Source organism: Puntigrus tetrazona, chromosome 20 (assembly GCF_018831695.1).
Source record: "Puntigrus tetrazona isolate hp1 chromosome 20, ASM1883169v1, whole genome shotgun sequence".
Lineage (NCBI taxonomy): Eukaryota > Metazoa > Chordata > Actinopteri > Cypriniformes > Cyprinidae > Puntigrus > Puntigrus tetrazona.
The window spans coordinates 3,595,221-3,617,555 of record NC_056718.1 but is presented as its reverse complement, the minus strand read 5'-3'; the positions used below and the strand labels follow the sequence as shown (position 1 = coordinate 3,617,555).

At 44.7% G+C, this 22,335-nt stretch overlaps 1 protein-coding gene across 1 annotated transcript in view; it reads right to left on the bottom strand.

The window, feature by feature from the left end:
- Window positions 1–22,335, bottom strand: part of LOC122325030 (centrosomal protein of 128 kDa-like) — a 45,807-nt gene that overhangs the window by 12,685 nt on the left and 10,787 nt on the right. Inside the window, exons 14-19 of the mRNA XM_043219860.1 lie at window positions 22,027–22,293; window positions 20,082–20,690; window positions 19,525–19,689; window positions 8,403–8,579; window positions 6,427–6,486; window positions 578–770 (exon numbers count right to left, since the gene is read on the bottom strand). Coding sequence (XP_043075795.1) covers window positions 578–770; window positions 6,427–6,486; window positions 8,403–8,579; window positions 19,525–19,689; window positions 20,082–20,690; window positions 22,027–22,293 — 1,471 coding nt within the window. The remainder of the gene's footprint in view (window positions 1–577; window positions 771–6,426; window positions 6,487–8,402; window positions 8,580–19,524; window positions 19,690–20,081; window positions 20,691–22,026; window positions 22,294–22,335) is intronic.

Genomic DNA, 22,335 nt, shown 5'->3' with positions numbered 1-22,335 from the left:
AAAATGGTACATTTTCTCAGTTTAAACTTTTGTTCAGTGAGTTATGTTCTATTCTGAATAAAATATTAGAAGTTGGCACCTACACATCATTGCATTCAGTTTTTATTCACGATTTGTATAGTGTCCCAACTTTTTTGGAATCCGGTTTGTATGTTAGAATACTGTTCATAGACTTGAGCTGCATTTCTCTACAGCTCATCCACAAACTAAACTTGCTGGGCCTTAACACCTCCCTCAGCTTGACTGTGGAGAGAGTCAGCAACACAGCACAAAGGATCTCACCTGGAACACCAACACCTTGTCACTCTTTAAGAAGACACAACAGTGTCTACACTTTCTCAGCTGATCAAGTCTCCCTCCACCCATCCTCACCACCTTCTACAGGGGCACTAACGTGACTTAAAACTATATATAAATATAACACTATGGTGCTATTGTATTACCACGGTTATAGAATTTTTTTTTATACAATACATGCAGTAGAAAAACTGGATAAGATTTCACATTACTACTATGAAAGTGTTAGACCCTATAAAATCTGACCCAGTAATCAACTTTCTCTGAGGCGAGTTAGTACCTCTCTTTTCTGATTGGATTTCTTTGAGGAGCCGATCCTGCAAGGCAATGCGGTCCAGATGGCTCTGCAGTTCTGAGTCTTTGCCTTGCCTAAGTGCTTTCATCTGCTCCTTGTGTTGCTGCAGTGTCCTCCTCAATCTCCTCTCTCTGGACTCCCGCTCACGCACCTCCTCACACAGCCACTGGAGCTTTGTCTGAACACACAAAGACATAGGGACAATCAGTATACACATCAGTATCACAGTAGTACATACAACTGCATTAACCATTTTTCCATCGTAGGACCAAACTGTTCTTATGATTCAGCCCAGCCAGTACGGATATGGTTTAATTGTCTGCTGAGTTGATAACAGAGCTTGTAACACAAATGCTTTGGTGGTTGCTTTGGTAACACAAGTGTTTACATACAGTATGGGATGTAAAAAGTGACCACATTATGAAGGATGATCAGATATTTTAAACAAACATATGTGCAAACATAAACACAAACAAGTGCGCTTGGTGAGAAACAGACAGAAACAAACAACAAACAAGTGACTGTTTATTTAAATATTTGATGTCACTACAAATATTTTACCAGCATAGTAGAATTCAGGGCTGAAAGCAGTTTGTAATTGTGCCTTATTGAATCATGTACTATTTAACCCTTTTATACCATTCTTAGAATAATTTGGCCCAATGGTGGAAAAGTGACTCACGGTACGTAAATTAGTCAGATAGTTTCTCTGGAAATTCCTTTTGATATACAGTACATCACATAATGACTTGTTATATAATAACTGTTAGTCATAAAAAACAACTAAGAAAAATTAAAGAGTTTATGCCTATTAGTATCAACTGCATTTTTATTTCGACTGTGAAATATAAAATGCGCAAGGTAATTATTAATTCAGGGTGTAACGGTACATGTTTGCACTGAAAGGTTGTCGTATTTTTTTGGTTTAGTACAATCAGGATCAGAATCAGAATCAGAATTAGATTTATTGACAGGTATGTTTACACATACAAGGAATTAGTTTTAGTGACAAGCACCACAGTGCAACAGAATGATAGGGACAAGGCAGGACAGATTATAAAAGGAATGATATACAAATAAATAGAAATATACAAAATAACACAATATATGATATAGATAATTATGTATATACAAGTATGATAGGTAAATAAGTGTGTGTTAAATGTATAATGTATAATAGTATAATAGTGTTGTGTGTTTCACATTTACTGTCAAGTGTTCATGAGATGGATTGCCTGAAGCAAGAAACTGTTCCTGTGTCTGGCCGCTGTTTCTGGTGCTCAGGACTCTGTAGCGTCAACCAGACAGCAACAGTTCAAAGAGGCAGCCAGAATGATTTTCTTAACTATTTTGCTTACTCTGGATTAGTATTGGAGACTAGGGAGTTTTGTACCAATGATTAACTCAGCAGTCCAGACTATCCTCTGTATTCATGTGAGTTTAGATTTTTTAGCTGAGCTGAAATAGACAGTCATTGAGGTGCAGAGAACAGATTCTATGATGGCAGAATGGAACTGTTTCAGCAGCTCCTGTGGCAGGTTGAATTTCCTCAGCTGGTGAAGGAAGTACAACCTCTGCTGGGCCTTTTTAACAATGAAGTCAATGTGAGTGTCCCTGTCTGTAGGCAGACTTGTCACCACCCTGGATGAGGCCAATAAGTGTGGTGTCGTTTGCAAACTTCTTCAGGGTCTTCAGATGTGCTGTCACTGATGTAGAGCATGACCTACAATAACCCAGACCTACATTCAAAACAGAACGTTAATATTTGAAATCTGACAGAGTCCTTCTATTTAAATGGTAGTGATAGTGGGCTCGCCAACTGGCGGACTACGGTTCGAACCCGTAAAGGCTTTTGACATAATAATTCAAATGAATAAACATCTAAAGCAATTTTTTAATTAAGTTTATGTCAAGCACATCAAGGTCAGCTCTAAAGCAATTTGGGTGCAGTGATGAGAACGAAGAGCAGCACGCTGCATGTGCGCAGGCAGATGAAACTTTCAGTGAGTGAAAAACAATGGCATTTAAAAATATATATATATATATATATAAATAAAATTAAGAAAAGTTGACAGTTCTTTAAAGTCTTAAATGGTACAAGAAAGCCTTATTTTTGGTTCCAGGTGGGGACTAAAAGACATGAAAGTCTATTATTTTAATAAAAAGTGTATAGACAGGTATACAGCGCATTCCCACTTATTTATCAGACAATTTTGCGTATACCCACTTAAAAATCCCCTCTGATATGCAACATTAATTTGTCCTGCATTTGTCAAAATCATGACAGTCCACCTTTTGAATAGCTAATTCAATCTGAATAAATGCAAATATTTGCTAAAAACACCCAGCAAAGATGGTCAGAACCGTGGCACCGGCTTCCTTTGAAGAATGATTGCACCCACGCCCGAGAGGATGTCGACAGAGACAGAAATGCTGCAACCTGTTCAATGTGCGAGAGCATGTCAGGGGGGGCATGAAGAAATAAAAATAATTAATTACTCATAATAATTATTATTATCTCATCTGTAGTTTTTGATACTGTGACGGGGTGAAGAAAACACACAGCAAGGAGAGCTCAAATTAAATACCCCGGAGGAATATTGCCTCGTGTCTTTTTCAAGCCAGCGGGTAACGAGCAGCAACTGCGTCCGATCAGCCAGTCAGATTTCAGGACCATCATGATAGGGTTGGACCAAGGGCTACAGGACGTTTCAATCACCCCTAACTTGAGCATTTCTTGTACTTCCTCCTCAGCCTGCCGCCGAGCCTCTGGGACCCGGGAAGGCCATTGCCGGACGATGACTCCCGGGGCTGTTCGGATTTCAAACTTGATGACGTTTGTCTGTCCGCGGAATGATGAGAACACATTCGAGAATCGATCAACCAGGTGCTGGAGCTCCCCCTTTTGGGCAGCCGAGAGATGGGGGTTGACGTCTACAACCAGGGGATCGAAGGATGTGAAGGTGGCGACCTGGTCCTCATTTCCTCTCCAATTTTTAAGTAAATTAATGTGGTATAACTGGTCAGTTCACCGCCGGCCAGGCTGGTGCAGACGATAAGTGACGGGGCCAATTCATTCCATGACCGTGTATGGTCCCTGCCAGGTTGCAAGGAATGTGCAAATTACCTTGACCATTACCTTGTCTCCAGGTTGGAATTTCCGTGGTTGGACTGCCCGATTGTAATGCTGCTGCTGAGCTTGTTGGGCTTTGCTCAGATGTTCCAGGATTAATGGCATGACGCAATCTATCCTCTCCCTCATCTTCCTCACGTGTTCAATGATGGTGCGGTGGGGTGCCGGCTGCTGTTCCCATGCCTCCTTGGCGACATCCAGGAGGCCACAGGGCTTGAAGGGGGTGAAGCCAGTTGAGGCCTGCGGGACTTCCCGGATTCCAAATAGCACATACGGAAGCATCAGGTCCCAGTACTGTCTCTCTTCGGGCACCACACACACCGTAGCATTTGTTTTAGGATTTGATTAAATCACTCCACGAGACCGTCTGTTTGGGGATGGTAGAAGCAGAAGCAGGCCCTCAACTGCTTCTTCAGCAGCCGGCAGAGGTCAGCCATTAGCCGGGACATGAAGGGTGTACCCTGGTCAGTCAGGATATCGGTGGGAATGCCAACGCGACTAAAGAGGAAGAGTTCCTTCGCCATGGCCTTGGCAGTGGCTTTTTGTAGGGACACCGCTTGCGGGTATTGGGTGGCATAATCCACGATGACCAATATGTGTTCGTGTCCCCAGGCAGACTTCGGCAACGGTCCTACCAGGTCCATTCCGATGTGCTCGAAGGGCACTTCAATGATGGGCAGTGGTATCAGCAGGTGTCCGGCCATCGGGTGCGTATGGGTGAGTTCCAGGATCACCTCCGTCTTGGATTGAGGAACCACTAAGAGTAATTTCTCCTCCCCCCTCCGCTGGGTGACACAATACAACAGGCCATTTTGGACAATGAAATGCGGGAGAGGATGGGGCCCTGGTCGCACTTCCTTTCCTTCAATGACGCGGTCCTGGAGCCAGCAGTGCTTCAGGCGGTCATCCTCCTTCTGGGCCTTAGCGAACGAGCCCCCTCCCATAACCTGCTGGAAGACATCAAAGAAAAGGTTAGCATCTTGGGAGGGGGACTCACCATCTCTCCCGCTGTTGGAAGCCAGCAGCGTTGGTTGGTGTTGAGCCCCTCTGGCTGGCCTACGTTGTCTGCGGTTACCTCTGCGGCTGACAGGCTGGGAGGCAGCAGCTAGCAGGTGGTCAAAGCCAGGCCAGTCTCGTCCCAACAGCACAGGAAGGTACTTCATGACACCGACCTCAATGGGCTAGGTGGACTACAGGGCCGACAGGTTAATCCTTCTCACGAGTTCTTGCCGTGTTTCACCGTGCACACAAGTTATAGGGATGAAGACCATGCTTCCTGCTGCAGAGCCAGGATGCTTGCCCGCACGAGTGTGACCGCCCTTCCAGAATCAATGAGGGCGACGCTGATGAATGTTTGAGACACTTGTCACAGTACTTAGCACTCCCAGATAATGAAAGTTCCTTTTCTTTGTCACTTATAATAGTCTTTTCCCCCAATAATTAATTGCATATTAATAAAATAATAATATAACTTATAACATCGTTATTTTAAAAAGTAGCTTGCTTATATAATTTAAGAAAAATGCTCAAAATAAATTTTATATAATCGTGACACAGGTTTTCAGACAGGCTGGTGTCACACCATCTGGGCCTGGTGCCTTTCTTATCTTGTTTTTCTGAAGACCCAACGCACCTCATCTTCACAGATCTGAAGTGCAGGAGTAGAGGAGAAAGGGTAGTCTCGCATAACCAGAGCTTCAGACTGATGAGAACTCTTTGTTCTAGGTCATAACATGACCTCCATATAATATCTTAGACTGGTATGGGCACCAGAAGAATCTGAAGGAGTGAAGATTCAGACGCACAAAAGATAGGTAGTTGATACAAACAAACATGTTTGAAGTCCTTGTCATTGTCCTTGTCATTGTTCCTTTTTACTCATCTCACCCTGTCCTTTCCTATATAAAGCAACTTGTGATCTGAGCTTCGGAGGCAAAAGGAGGCAAAAGAGGGAAACCTGCTTTTCTCCCGCTTGCAACCGACAGCGCAATCCTTGCAAGCTAAAAATCCAAAGAACTTGTATTGTGTTTTATTTCGCTTGAGTTGATCCTCCCTGGTAAAGAGCCGTTTGAGTGAAATAGTGTTGAGATTATCAGAACAGTAATTTCTGGAATGGTGTCAGCCAGTTATATTTCCATGAAACACAGAGGAGCAGAGTTTGAAAAATCCTTGTTTGTCTGGGAGAGCAGAAGTTGTTCATATATTTTGCTGGGTAGAAAGTGCGGAGATTCACCACATGGATGCTAGGCAGCGGCATTCAAAATCCAATAAAAAACAAAAGAAAAATGCGCTTAGTTTTTTTCACCTGCTGCACCGAAACCATCCCAAACTGTGATATAAATAAATTGGGCACATAGTCATGTTTTTGTACCATTACACCCCTACTGTTAATAGACACTACTATCCATCTTTTTCCTGACTTAAAAACGGGCACCGACATTTTTTGTTATTTTACTTGTTATTTCCCTATAGCGTCCAACAAAGCGGAAGCCTCACCCATAGGCTTACTTCCGCATTCAGGAAAAAGGTGGATAGATAAGATAAAAACATACAGATTTTGGAAATAAAACCTGATAAAACATGACAGTCCCTGAGAGTTGTGTAATATGTCCGTCAGTCTGAGACAGTAAAGAACAGCTGTGTGAAGAAGCATGAAATCAGCTAGAGAGCAGATTATTGAGAGCTGGGCTCAACAATATACCTTAACCTCAGCAAGCCAGCGATGGAAATCCTTTTGCACTCCTGGAGTCAAGGTAATGGCCTACAATACCGAAAATACATAAGAAATCAAGTTATTTTGCTATTTAAATTATGCATGAAAGCAAAAAAATTAAATACTGTATAATGATGCACTATGTAAAATTGCACATATCTGCAAAATATTCTGATTCATTCAAGTTTGATTTCCTCTGATCTGTTTGGAGGGGGATTGTGTACCCCTGACAGCTCACCTGTCACAGACAACAATGTTTAAACACTGTCATGCCAGTTTAGACTGCTGACATAAATGTGTGATGCGGAAGAAGGCCATTTTGTCAATTTTTTTTCTTAAATCAAAAGGGGGCTGCCAGCAGCAGATAAAAACAGAAGGATGAAGGATGCAGAAGAACATTAGAGATTGGAATATAACATGGGTGTTGACAGCTCGAGCTGAGAGAAAATAAAGAGTACTTAAAAAGCCTTGAGAAACAAGTATAGATAACCTGCAAAAAGCAAGGGAGTGTCTTCACAGTTTAGAGAGGAGACTTCTGTTCATGTGGGAGGAACACTTGGCACTATCAGAACTGTTTAACTGTTTAAACAAAACAGTTAAACAGTTAACCAAACAAAATATGTAATTTACTTTACATATTCTGACCGAATGGTTTACTAATGTTATAGCAAATGAGGATTTGTAAATGGTTATTTTTTAACTGAATTATTCTAATTATGTAACAAAAATAGTTTTAAATAAAAAACGATAAATGAAGACTTGTTTAGCTTTGAATCTCTTGAATGAATGATTACAGACATCACAAACATTTAACAGTCAAATCTAGTGGTATAATGTAAAATATACAAACATTACTTGTAGAATATTACTCATTTTAAATCGCAGCTCCCTCAACATCAGTGTCTATATCCTACTTTAAACTTGTATCAATAGTTTCATTATTACTTAATGTTTGCAACACAGAAATGTCGTCAGCAGTTTGTGAAGCTGTTAATATCATAAAGCTTTACATGATAAGAGCTGCTTTCTCAGTCCCCTGAAGAATATTAAATTTCTTTGCCTTCAAAAAATCTTGATGCTTTTGCAGTATATTTAGTCATAATCCATCTGTACTGTAAAGCTGCGTCCTATCAGTTTTGCAGCATTTGGCTGAATGTGACCAAAGAATATAGCTTTAAAGACATTCTGATAATTTGGTCAACTGTAACATCATCAGTAACACCAGTGAACCACTTGATATGTGCTTTAGGTCTTCAGCTGTTTTTGTCGTTCATCATACTTTTCTCTTCCCATCAGTTAGATACAAGTTAATCTTGGTTTCATCAGTGCAAATAATTTTATTCCAAAACATGGGAGGCTTTTTAGGCTATTAACTCTAACCTCTAAACTATAACCTTGCATTTCTGTTCTTGAATGCTACCAGTGATTTGCATCTTATTGTAAACCCTTGTTTTGACAATGATCTGCCTATCTCCTATCTCCAGAGTACTCTTGTTTTCTTGAAAATGGAAGTACAGTAATTATTTTTAAATGCCTAACTTTTAAATGGTGAATGTGTTTTTGTAGAGCCTCTTAAAATACATCTAAAATTGTGCACTTCAATTACATCTTGATTGTTTTATTTCAATCGCACTGTAGTGGTGTATAAAGGAAAAAGCACAAAAACTCAAAATATTTCTAGATTTGACTGTATGTTTCTATCATATGTTTATGTGCATGTTTTCACATCTAATACATGATTGCTTTAACCATTCTTGCACCACTCTACCAATTAGGGGGGTAGCACCCAAACAAGTTTGAGAAAAAAAAAAACATGCCAACATGGTATTTGTTAAACATACCTTATAATTTAAATAGTATGTTCTTCAGAAAGCACATACTCTTAGAGTATACAAATTTGAATGCAGCTTTTACTATATTGCAGTATGTTTTTTTTAGTGTAGTGTAGTGTGTTGGGGAGGTACTTCAAGCTTGGCGGCAGAGTCTTTTGACAAGAACTGGCAGGCTAAGTCAAGCTGAGTCCCTACGGCATGGAGAATGGACTCCTGCTCCGTCTGGAGGCCTGTGAACTTCTTGTGCAGCTCCGCAATGGAGTGCTCTGCACTCTGCCTCTTCTCCTCCTCCCTCTCTGCTAGCTTCCCCTACACAGGAGACATTAAGACAAAATCTGAGACACTGAGACATGCCTGCACATTTCCCAGCAATGGGACTAAAAAAAAAACAATTTAAAATTAATACATATGGGTACTTCAAGATTGCATATTATGTTTCAATAATATATATACATATACATATATATACATACATATACATATATATATATATATATATATATATATATATATATATATATATATATATATACATATATATATATATATATATATATATATATATATATATATATATATATATATATACATGTATATATACATATATATATATATATATATATATATATATATATATATATATATATACACACATGTATATATACATATATATATACATATATATATATATATATATATACATACATATATATATAGTGGTGGGAGGAGCCAACGAGAGACACAGTGGGTGTGGCGTCAGGCCTCGGAGAGGCTTTTTTTATTAACAGAAATATACTAAAAGTGTCCAGGGGAAAAAGTGTCCAAAATAAACGGGGGAATTGGTGTCCTCATCGTGCTGCAGGGGGAGTGCAGTTCGGGTAGTGTTCCAGGGGGAAGGGTCCAGGTAAGGGGCGGAGTCCGGCAACCGCACGCGCTCCCCGCTCTGGTCTGGTCTTTTTTCCGGTCGGCAGTTAAAAGGGATAAACAGCCCGGCATCCTGGCCCGTCAGCGGTACACGTGTGCAGTCTTCGCCAGGACTATGGAATCCGACAGCTCGCTTCTCTGGCGGCGTGGCGAGTCCCTTCACGCACCCTTCCTGGACCCACGAGGACACCAGCGTGCATGTATGGGGGAAGAGACCGGCCTCTCAAGGAAAGGCGTGCTCGGCATTAACGGCGGCGGTGATGAGGTGCGATGCACTTCAGGTGTGCCTCATCACACTCCACCAGACCTGTCCAATACCACGCCCCTCCTCTCAGACACGCCCACTCCCGTGGGGAGCCTGGTGAAGATCGGCAAACAAAGGACGGGGTGATGATGACAATCAAGGGGAGGGGCAGCCAACTCGTCACAATTTATATATATATATATTGTGACGAGCGTCCCGAGGATCCATCAGCGTTGCCCTGGGAACAAACCTACAACACCTGCACCAGCCACTCAGCGACGGATTCACCGCACCTGGAGCTCGTCAGCCGCGGGCCAGATAAGCCCGGCCAGGCGGCGGCTTCAGTGAGCCACGAGACTCCGAGCTGGATGCTAACCTGTTGTCTCTCTCTTCGTCTCCCAGAAGCCACACCGTGACGGGCCTACCTGAGCTAATTCCCCATTACCTCATCGTGGACTCCCTCACGACTCTGAGCACTGGAAACACGGAAGACGACTCACCGCTGCACTCACCGGACTCACCGCTGCGCTCACCGAACTCACCGGACTCACCGCTCACGTACTGCTATTGTTCAATAAATACACCCTCCGGGGATCCCAAATCACCTGTCTCTCTTGTGCTTCCTCTGCCTCGTCACAAACTGGTGGAGAATGCGGGCAGTTTAAAGCACAAGAGAACAGAAAACGAAAAAAAAAAAAAAAAAAAAAAAAAAAAAAAGGACGCACGCCGCCATTATTAAAGGTCCCCCCACAACGTCATCAACTTTTTTCTTTGTTTTCTCCCCAGGCAAGCGTTCGCTCCCCGGCGAAGATGGAGGAGTTCCTCCAATGCCTCGGTTCGCCAGCAACAAATCGTCGAGCGTCTGGCCACACGACAGGACGAGACCGAGCAGGAGCTCGCCGCCCTCCGCGCTGCCACTCGACCGTGCCTCACCATGCCCGATCCCCGGGTGCAAGCCGCCCAGCTGCTACCCAAGATGTCCGCCAACGATGATCCCGAAATCTATCTCGAGATGTTCGAGAGTGTCGCGACCACCAAGGGGTGGGATCGGCGGGATTGGGCACGAGCGTTGGCCCCGCTGCTGTCAGGAGAGCCCCAGCGCGCCTACTTCAGCATGCCGGCCGACCAGGTGAAGGTGTATGACGACCTGAAGAGGGAAATCTTGGGCAGGGTCGGTCTGTCACCGGTCTGCGCGGCCCAGGCATTCCAAGAGTGGGTCTTTCAGTCTCGCCGGCCGGCGAGAACCCAGGCCGCTGAACTTACCCGTCTAGCTCAGCACTGGCTCCTCGACGGAACACCAACCCCCGCCGTCATAGTGGAAAGACGGTCTATCCACCGTCATAGTGGATAGACCGGCTCCTGCGGGCTCTCCCCCGGAGTTATCGCCAGGCGGTCGGCATGAGAATCCCCAAGACCGTCCTGGAGTTAGTCGATGCGGTCGAGCTGGCGGAAGCGGCACAGCGTCGGGAGGCCGGGGAGCGAGCGCTATCTTTTCCCCGGAGGGTGCCCCAGGAGCGACGCGCGCCGGAGGGCACCGGGCGACCGATGGAGAGGGCCGATAGACCCCGACCGCGATAGACGAGCTGATGCCGACCGAAGAGGCCTCTAACCCCCCTAGAGCGTGGCTGGCAGGCTGCGGCCTCCACCGGGAGCTTCCCCGCGCCGCATCGGAAATCCCCATCGGCTTGAATGGGCGGAAGCTCGGTGCCCTCCTCGACTCCGGCAGTACCGTCAGCCTGGTTGAGTGCCGCCTCCTACCCCCACGCACGGAACCGCGGAAACGGCTGCCCCTGACCTGCGTTCACGGGGACACCAGGAAAGTGTCCACCCGCATAATCACCTTGACGACCGCAGTTGGAAGCTGGCCCCTGGAGGTGGGCCTCGTGCAGGACCTGCCGGTACCGATCATCCTCGGGCGGGACTGGGCGGGACTGGCCGGGCTTCGAGGAGGCGCTGCACACCGCGACCCAGCCTGCCAGCCCCCGAAGCCCTCGCCGGAAGAGGCAAGAGAGGGGAGGAAACCACCGCCCTGCCGTTCTCCTAGCGTCGGACAGCGGAAGAGATGGTGAGTCCCCTCCGCCCGCAACTAATGTCTTCTTTGATGTGTTTCAACTGGTAGTCGGAGGGGGCTCGTTCGGCCGGGCCCAACGTGAAGACAACCGACTCAAGAACTGCTGGAACCAAGTTCATTTCATGGATGGAGAGGAGACGCGGCGGCCCGACCCCCATCCTCTCCCGCATTTCATTGTGGAGAACGGCCTACTCTATTGTGTCGCCCAGCGGAGGGGGGAGGAGAAACGGCTCCTTGTGGTGCCCCGAGGAAAAGTGGATACCATCCTGGAGCTCGCCCATGCTCATCCGCTGGCAGGACACCTCGGGGCCGCCAACACCATCAAGAGGATCCGGGACCGTTTCCAATGGCCGGGGCTCGAAGGCGACGTAAAACTGTTCTGCCAGGCCTTCCCCGAGTGCCAGAAGACCTCGGCCCGGCCCTCGCCCCGGCCACCTCCCCCTAGTCCACTGATCCCGCTGCCGATAATCGAGGTGCCCTTCGAACGCATCGGGATGGATCTGGTGGGCCCGCTGCCGAGGTCTGCCCGCGGCCACGAACACATCCTGGTGATCGTGGACTACGCCACCCGGTATCCCGAAGCCATCCCACTCCGCAAAGCCACCGCCAAGGCGATCGCCCAGGAGCTCTTCACCCTGTCCACCAGAGTGGGGATACCCGGGGAGATACTGACCGACCAAGGCACCCCATTCATGTCCCGTGTGATGGCCGACCTCTGCCGGCTGCGGATCCAGCAGCTGCGCACCTCCGTATACCATCCCCAGACGGACGGGCTCGTGGAACGGTTCAACCAAACACTCAAGCAAATGCTGAGAAGGGTTGTCTCCGAAGACAAGCGCGACTGGGACCAGATGCTCCCGTACGTCCTCTTCGGGGTGCGAGAGGTGCCCCAGGCCTCCACCGGCTTCACCCCGTTTGAGCTGCTGTTCGGCCGACAGCCCCGAGGCCTGCTGGACGTGGCAAAGGAGGCCTGGGAGCAGCAACAGCGGCCGGATGCTCAGAGGTCGGTCGTGGAACACGTTCAAGCCATGCGGGACCGGATTGAACGGGACATGCCCCTCGTGCGGGAGCACATGACGCAGGCCCAACAGCAAGAACAACGGCACTATAACCGCCCTGCACAGCCCCGGGAATTCCAGGTCGGCGACCGGGTCATGGTACTGGTCCCAACCAATGCCTGCAAGTTTCTGGCCACCTGGCAGGGCCCCTACACCATTCTGGAAAAGATCGGCCCGGTTACATACCGAGTCCGCCAACCAGACCGCCGACGCACCGAACAAATCTACCATGTTAACCTGTTGAAGAAGTGGGTGGGGACTAGGGAGCACCTCTCCGCACTCACCATCCAGGAGGGCCCGGTCGTCGACATCAACGTCCTGCTCTCTCCCGCACAGAAGACGGAACTCCAACATCTGGTCGGTCAGTTCTCGGATGTGTTCTAGTCCACGCCCGGGCAGACTAACCTCCTCCAGCACGAGATCCGGACCCCTCCCGACGTCATCGTCCGGCAGCGGCCCTGAGGCTCATCGGCGAGCTATTGAGGAGGAGGTAGACCAGATGCTGAAGTTGGGGGTGATCGAGCCATCGACGAGCCCGTGGTCCAGCCCCATCGTTCTGGTTCCCAAACCAAACAGCACCCTCCGCTTCTGCAATGACTACCGGCGACTCAACCAGGTCTCCGAGTTCGACGGATATCCCATGCCCCGTGTAGACGAACTGCTCAAACGTCTGGGAAGGGCCCGGTATATCTCCACCCTCAACCTCAGCAAGGGATACTGGCAAGTTCCGCTGTCAGAGGAAGCCAAGCCGAAAACAGCCTTCTCCACCCCCGGCGGCCACTGGCAATACCGGTCTCTTCACTTCGGCCTACACGGGGCTCCAGCCACATTCCAGCGCCTAATGGACATCCTACTCCGACCTCACCAACAGTACGCCGCCGCTTACCTCGACGACGTCGTGATCCACTCGGAGACCTGGGAGGACCACCTTGAGCGCCTGTGGAGGGTGCTCCGGGATCTTCGACGGGCTGGACTCACCGCTGACCCCAAGAAATGTCACCTGGCGAAGTACCTGGGTTACCGAGTGGGAAGAGGACTGATCCGGCAGAGAGTAAGGTCACCGCTGTCCAGGAGGCCCCAAGACCCACCAACAAAACCCAGGTACGCGCCTTCTTGGGGTTGGCTGGGTATTACCGTTGCTTCATCCCCGACTTCTCCTCCATAGCCGCCCCTCTGACAGACCTGACCAGGAAGGGGCAGCCTGAACAGGTTCTGTGGAGCCCCGACGCGGAGGAGGCGTTCCGGAAAATCAAGGCCGCACTCACCTCGGACCCTGTCCTGAGAGCCCCGGACTTCGGCTGCCCCTTCCTGCTACAGACGGATGCTTCGGATGTGGGTCTGGGAGCCGTGCTGTCCCAGATCCAGGAGGGTGAGGAGCATCCGGTCCTCGATATTAGTAGGAAGCTGACCCCAGCCGAGAAGAACTACGCCGCGGTCGAGAAGGAGGCCCTAGCCGTCAAGTGGGCCATCCTGGAGCTGCGGTATTACCTCGTGGAGTGTGACGAGCGTCCCGAGGATCCATCAGTGTTGCCCTGGGAACAAACCTACAACACCTACACCAGCCACTCAGCGACGGATTCACCGCACCTGGAGCTCGTCAGCCGCGGGCCAGATAAGCCCTGCCAGGCGGCGGCTTCAGTGAGCCACGAGACTCCGAGCTGGATGCTAACCTGTTGTCTCTCTCTTTGTCTCCCAGAAGCCACACCGTGACGGGCCTACCTGAGCTAATTCCCCATTACCTCACCGTGGACTCCCTCACGACTCTGAGCACTGGAAACACGGAAGACGACTCACCGCTGCGCTCACCGGACTCACCGCTGCGCTCACCGAACTCACCGGACTCACCGCTCACATACTGCTATTGTTCAATAAATACACTCTCCGGGGATCCCAAATCACCTGTCTCTCTTGTGCTTCCTCTGGCTCGTCACAATATATATATATATATATATATATATATATATATATATATAAATTCTCAGCACATAGAGACTCTTTCACCTACATAACACACTATAGAGACGGTGTCTGTTCCGCGAATTAGAATACGCAGAGAACGCCCAAACCAAATTAAAAGCAATAATTTAATTGATGTTCAACAAACAAAAACTACTTATTATATAAAGAAGCAAATGATAAAACTTGGCTTGCTGAATATTAGATCCCTTTCTACAAAAGCACTTTATATAAATGATTTGATCAAAGATCAGAACCTACATTTGCTCTGTTTGACAGAAACCTGGCTAAAACCAGATGAATTCATTACTTTAAATGACCCCAAAATTACTGCTAAAAATGAGCCACGTTTAAAAGGGGGAGGTGTTGCTACAATTTATAACAATATTCTGTAGTACTGGCCACAGATAAAGTCTTAATTGTTGGCGATTTTAATATCCATGTCGATAATGAAAAAGATGCATTAGGATTAGACATTCTTAGACATTCTTAATCTCTGATACTATCGATCACAATATTCTCTTGAAGAGAATAGAAAATGTTTGCATTAGTGGAAGCGCCTTAGCACAGATTATCTATCTGACTGCTATCAGTTTGTGGCAGTAAATGAGGAGGTATCATATCGCAGTTGATACCAAGTGCAATATGGAGTACCTCAAGGCTCAGTGCTAGGGCCGTTACTTTTCCACCTATACATGTTACACCTGGGAGATATTATCAGGAGACAGCTTTCTGTTAGCTTTCACTGCTATGCTGATGATACTCAGCTGTAGATTTCATCGCAGCCCAGTGATACACACCAAATAGAGAATCTAACAGAATGCATAGTCGATATAAAAAACTGGATGATGAGTAACTTCTTAATGCTAAGGTGCTAATTACTGGATCTAAAAACCCCACATGTAATAATCTAGAACACAGTCTAACACTTGATGACTGCTCTGTTAATTCTTCATCATCAGTTAGGAACCTAGATGTGCTGTTTGACAGCAATCTTTCCTTCGAAAAACATGCTTCTAGCATCTGTAAAAATGTGTTTTTCCATCTTAAAAATATATACAAATTACGACCTATGCTTTCAAAATCCAATGCAGAAATATTAATTCAGGTGTTTATGATCCCTAGGTTAGATTATTGTTATGCCTTATTGGGGGTGTTGTTCTGCATGCTCGATAAACAAACTTCAGCTAGTCCAAAACGCAGCAGCTAGAGTCCTTACTAGAACTAGGAAGTATGATCATATTAGCCCGGTTCTGTCAACACTGCATTGGCTCCCTATCAAACATCAGATAAATTTTAAAATCTTATTAATTACCTATAAAGCCCTGAATGGATTAGCTCCTCAATATTTGAACAAGCTCTTATCACATTATAGTCCTGCACGTCCACTGCAATCTCAAAACTATGGCCATTTGATAATACCTAGAATATCAAAATCAACTGCGGGTGGCGGATCCTTTTCCAATCTAATGTAGTACTAATCAGGAAGTACTAATATGTACAATTTAGGTACTAGTATTTAAAGTACAGGTGCATCTAAATACATTACAATGTAAATAGAATTAAATAAATTTAATGCCCACAGACTGAAATAGTTTAAGTCCTTTTAAAGCTTTTAATTGTGATCATTTTTATTTAACAAAAAAACAACCAATTAACTATCTCAACAAATCAGAATATGGTGACATGCCAATCAGCTATCAACTCAAAACACCTGCAAAGTTTTCCTGAACCTTCAAAAATGTCTCTCAGTTTGCTTCACTAGGTTACACAATCATAGGGAAGACTGCTGATCTGACAGTTGTCCAGAAGACACCCTTCATAAGGAGGGTAAGCCACAAACATTCATTCCCAAAGAAGCTGGCTGTTCACAGAGTGCTGTAACAGCCGACTTACAACTCACGCTGACTCGCGATGCATAAGCACTAATCCCATAATCAAGTTCACTGATGACATGATGAGACGAGTCAGCTTACAGAGATGAGATGCAGCAGTTCACAACAAGGTGCAGAGACAACAATCTGCTTCTTAACATCGACAAGGCCAAGAGATGATTGTTGACTTCAAGAGAGCACAGAGTGACCATTTTCAGCTGTCCATCAACGGATCCAGCGTGGAGATCGTCAAGAGCACCAAATTCCTTGGTGTTCATTTGGAGGATAACATCACCTGGTCTCTCAACACCAGCTCCATCACCAGGAAAGCCCAGCAGCGCCTCTACTTTCTGAGGAGGCTGAGGAAAGCTAATCTCCTTCCACCCATCCTGACTATATTTTATAGTGGGACCACTGAGAGCGTCCTGTGCAGCTGCATCGCTGCCTGGTTTGGGAACTGCACCGTGTCGGATCGCAAGACCCTTCAGAAGATAGTAAGGACAGCTGAAAAGATCATTGGTGTCTCTCTGCCCTCTATCACAGACATTTATACCCCACACTACATCCACAAAACACACAAAATAACACACATCCCCACACACCCTTCACACGCACTCTTCACCCTTCTGCCATCTGGTAAGAAGTACCGAAGCATTCAAGGCCCTCACAACCAGAATGCTGAACAGTTTCTTTTCACATATTTTGTACTTTATATTTATTATCTATTTTTGTCCTTGTAATGTTTGCACTAGTTTGCAACATGGATTTGATCAACTGGTCTCTCAACGCAATTGACACCATCTTCTCGAAGAGAAGCGTAGGTTTGGGGGAACCCGATTGTTCTGCCGGGTATTCGATGGACGCGTGGGAGAAGTGGCGTCTCGCGCTTGGCACCTCTTTCCGTGGAGGATATTGAAGATATCTTTCTTTTCGGAACTTTGATTACGGGGCTATTGCTGATCGGAATGGGCATAGCCCTGTTATATCGACAAAATGAGAGAACGAGGGCAGCTGTCCACAGCCCCACAAAGCTGCCTGGGATAATTGAAGCGGTGGGCAGAGCTGTCGGGACTCAGACTGTGTAAACCGCACTTTGGATAACATCATGGGGAAGCTTGAGGCTTTGCATCAAAAAATGGATCAATTCGGGGACCAGAATGGACAATAGAGTAGTTCGGGTAAATTGCATACGACTACTCGCACTAAGCCTAAACAAATTCCATTCTTATCTGGTTTCGACTCCCTCTACCATGCACTGGCCTCGGCCAAGGCCACTGATGGAAAACAACTCCCCCGGCAGATCACGGCAGTAAAGACGCTCTCGCACTCCTCACCCCCACCTTTCCGCCTGCCTGGCAGACGGGTCTGCATCAAGCGCTGCATCAACGGCTTCCAGAGAAGGATGGCTGCTCGCCAGTGGAGGATCCCAACAACCCAGACTTACCTTGTGTTACATGTTGTCAAAGTGTCTAAACTGTGCTTCTATTGCTGAGGTGTTTTTTTCCCGTTACCACACTGTGGTCCCTTAGGAGCACAGTCTGGGTTGGCTTTTTTTCTCGCCTTACCTCTCCTCATGTAATGCTGTACTCCTTTATTTCTGTCATCCCGTCATGTCTACCCCCATCTTGTATCTGTATGTGGATGGGATGATGGCCAAAGCATTTCGCTACACGTCGTACTACGTATGTCTGTGTATGTGACAAATAAAACTTGATTTGATTTGATTAAAGTTTCACAATACAAGTTGAATTACTGAAATTAACTTTTGCATGACATATTAATTTATTGAGATGCACCTGTAATTTAAGTAAAGAATGGTGTTTTATTGGATCCCAGCACTTCTCTTTACTTTAGTTCCAGTTCTGTGTCGAGATTTGTACATTCATGAAAATTAACTGCTGGTGGCAGATCCTTTTCCTATTTAGCACCCAAACTCTGGAACAATCTCCCTAACACTGTTCCAGAGTGTGCCGGCTTCTGGAACAGTGTTAGGGAGATTTCTATCTAGATAAAGATCTTTTTAACTTTGCCTACACATAACACACTAACAAACTTCTATTATTCAAACCCGTTAAAGGATTGTAAGGCTGCATTAAATAGATCAGCTGGAACCGGGAACACTTCTCATAAAACACAATGTACTCGTTACACCGTAAAAAGAATGGAATCTACACTAACATTAGTCTGTTTCTTTCTTATTCTGTTTTGTAGTTCGAATCCAGATCAGATGGTGGATCAGCACCCAGAGAAGACGTTCATTGGAGACCAGAACACCTAGATGACCTCCTTGTGGACACACACACACAGTCCTTTGCACAATCTGATTGTCACGTCTTTGGACTTTTTGTTGTTGTTTTTTTGTTGTGTGCCACGTGGTCCGTGTGACCTACTTTTGTTAATATTGTCATTGTCTTCACCTGTATTTAATTAATTTAGTGATTTCCCGTTTGTATTTAAGTTCTAGTTTGATCCTGTGTATTCGTCGGTTCTCGTCCTGCCTGCCTGCCTGTAAAGATATTGTTTATTTCATCTCTGTGTTTCATCTGAAGTGCTTTCATTTACCTTATGCACGTTGCATGCTCGCATGCAAACCACACTGTGACACTGATATAGCTGTGTTTAAATTGAACTGGAAATTACGTGCTGGGCACCTGGCCAAAGGAGAATGGGCCCCAGTTGAACCTGGTTTCTTCCAAGGTTTTTTTTTCTCCATTCTGTAATGGATGGGTTTTTGGTTCCTCATCGCTGTCGTCTCTGGCTTGCTTAGTTGGGGACACTTAATTTCTAGCGATTATTGTTGATTTGATTACAGAGACGGTCTCTGCATTTAATAAAAAATGGTTTAATCTCGTCATTATGCATCCTTATAATTCTATTCTCCTATATAATACTGTTCACTGCTTTGATACAATCTGTATTGTAGAAAGCGCTATATAAATAAAAGTTATTGATTGATTGCTTAATGTTTTATCTTCTGTTAAGTGTTCATTCCTTCACCATGTGCTTTTTCCTCATGTTTTTGTCTTTTCACTTGTTTTTTGGGCCAGGCGTTCTTGTGTGGTCATGTTCAGTATAAAATGACTGTTGTGTTTGTTTCTATGTGTTATGTGTTCTACTTAACTTTTACCTTCAAATCCAGCTCTTTTTTGAGGGCGTGGTATTTGCAGAGGAGCTTAGCATGATTTTCCTCGCTGGTGCATAGCTGCTTCGTCATTTTATCACATTCCATCTTCATTTTATCTAGTTTCAGCTGCAGAGCTGTCCTCAGTTCACTGTCGGCCACTGCCTCTGACTACACCAGCAAAGAAACAATATCATCACATTGTCTTTCCAATTGTAGATTTCCAAGATCCCTATTGGCATGATCTTGCTCTCTGGTAAAAACCTGCTAATATTACCAAATAGAGGCCACAAATAAAACAACAAGTTTAAATATTCAAGCCTAAAGCAAGCTTCAATCAAAATGCAACCCCTTGCATAAAGCAGTGCATCTAAAAATTACTCCGTCTAACCTATGGACAGCACATGCCTGTTGGGTGTGTTGTTTATCTAGAATGGAGAAAGTACTTTCTCAATTTATGTGGAAATATGATTACATTTAATTTTTTTTTTTTTGCAGTAAACATGATAGTAAACTATTCCCTCATCATGTATATACATATGTTCTGTGATTAATATTCAAACCTTAAGGTTTATGACTAGAGCCTCCAGTTCTTCTCGCTCTCGCTGATATAATCTCAGCATGTCGTGTACATCTCTTTCTTGTTGGTCTTTTCCTTCTTGATGGGTCATTCGGAGGTGGCTTAGCTCCTTCTGATGTACCTGCCTCTCCAGTTCCAACTGTCGCCCAAAAGAGGAGCTCTCTTCCTGAGCTACAGCAAGCTGTTTTTCTAGATTCTTCTTAGAGCTCTCCACCTCAGCCAATCTGGCAGCTAGATCAGCTCTTGCAGTGCTCAGGTTCTTGACTGAGCCCTGGAGATCCAACAGAGATCTCTGTTCCTCTTCTTTCCTATGCTCCTGAAGTTCCAAATGCTTCTGCAGCCTGATGTTCTCCTCTCTCATACGGACCTGTAAGGAGATCTGCTTCTGTGCCTCCTCTTCCAGGCCTCTCAAGGTTTCCCGAGCCTCTTGAAGCTCTAGTTCTATAGTGACACGCTGTGAACGAGTTTCAGTAAGATCCACATTACAGCGGTGTACATCCTCTTCACGCTGAGCAAGACGTCCAAGAGCATCAGCCAGCTGTTGGCGTGCAACCTCTAACTGCTGGCTAAGAATGCCTTCTCTCCCTTTGCTCTGAAGGACAAAGTAAATTGAATACACATGAAAAAGCCAATTATAAGGTGAAATAAAATAATGTAAAAATCTGTAACAAATGTAGATTTACAGATCTGTTTGTACACTTTTTTCAGTTTTTGACAACAGTTTTAAGCAACTTGAAAAGCAATGCATCACGTTTTCCTTGCATTTTTTGTTTGTGGTTGGTGTTTAATGTCATTGTTCAATTTGTATTACAGATGTAAACAACACCTCAAATTATTTATTTAGGTTAAAGCACAGAGGTGTTCTAGTATTTTTAGAAATTATAATGTAAATTATAAAAAGAAATAATAGTAATAACATTATTATTGCAATTAATTAATTTTTTCACAAAATAAAATGATAAAACCAAGTGTGATAACAGAATACATACAAGTGTGTATGTTATGTATTATGTATTATAGTTATGTATGTATTATATATATATATATATATATATATATATATATATATATATATATATATATATATATATATATATATATATATATATATATATGTGTGTGTGTTAGCGGTTTTAGAGTTGCTGAGTTAAATGCATCAGTAAGTAAAATGTAGATGTGCTCTGAAGCTTGCAGCGCATTGCCTAGATTTATGTTTCAGTTCTAATGAAAATTTTACAAAAGTATTAAAGTTAGTCAACCAAAACCGTAATTGTGTACTAACTATCATCAAATAAAACCGCTATCAGCCAAGCCAGTACACAAGGTAATGGTCTAAAAATATAGCTTTTTTAAACAATATCTTGAAAAGCCAATATATATTTTAATTAATATTTTATTTTAAATTATATTATAAAGATGTGAAAATTTGAACATTGATTAAAAATAAATGTTTAAATAAACTTACTTTAGATGAGAAAATATTTTTCACAAATAAGTATTTAATAAAAACGGACCGAGGTCATGCAGAATAAAAATAAAAGTCCCACCTCAAACACATCAACCAAAAAAGATAATCAGATGCCGATAACTGAAAAAAATGCCAGTTTCAGTCAAGCATGCACAATTATGTGCATCCCTGCCCATTAATTAAACCAAAAAAGGGTCACAGGGATCTGACCAGGGGTGGGGTGGGATCTATTCACTTGAGGCAGTAGCCAAAAACCAACAAAACCAACCACCTAGCAAAATGAACCTGTCAACATCTCTGCACCACAATATCATAGAAACTGGTCTATTTTCAATTACCATTAGGCAACCCAAATTTACTCACATCACATTAACAAACAGCCAAGCAATATTGCAAAGTATTTAGATTTTTATGGAAAGTATGGAAAAAGCTCCTTTTAGATCACAGCCACAAGTCTCACCCATTTATCTTTATCAGTGTTGTTTCTGCTGTTATCCTTTAGCTCCTTAAATGATTGCTCGAGTTTCTTGCACTTTGTCTTCCATTGACGGACTGCTTCCTGAGCTTTAGAGCTCAGCTCCTCCCTTCTTTTCTCGCTCTCGATCAGCTGAGCCTCTAGACGGCCACATTCCAACACATTTTCCTCTGAACGAGACTGGATCTCCTTCAGTTGGGCCAACATCTTTAACTGCTGCTGTTCACGTCGCTCCAGATCTGCAGAAAGTGCCTAAAGAGATCAAAGTAACTCATTATTAATTAATAATGCATT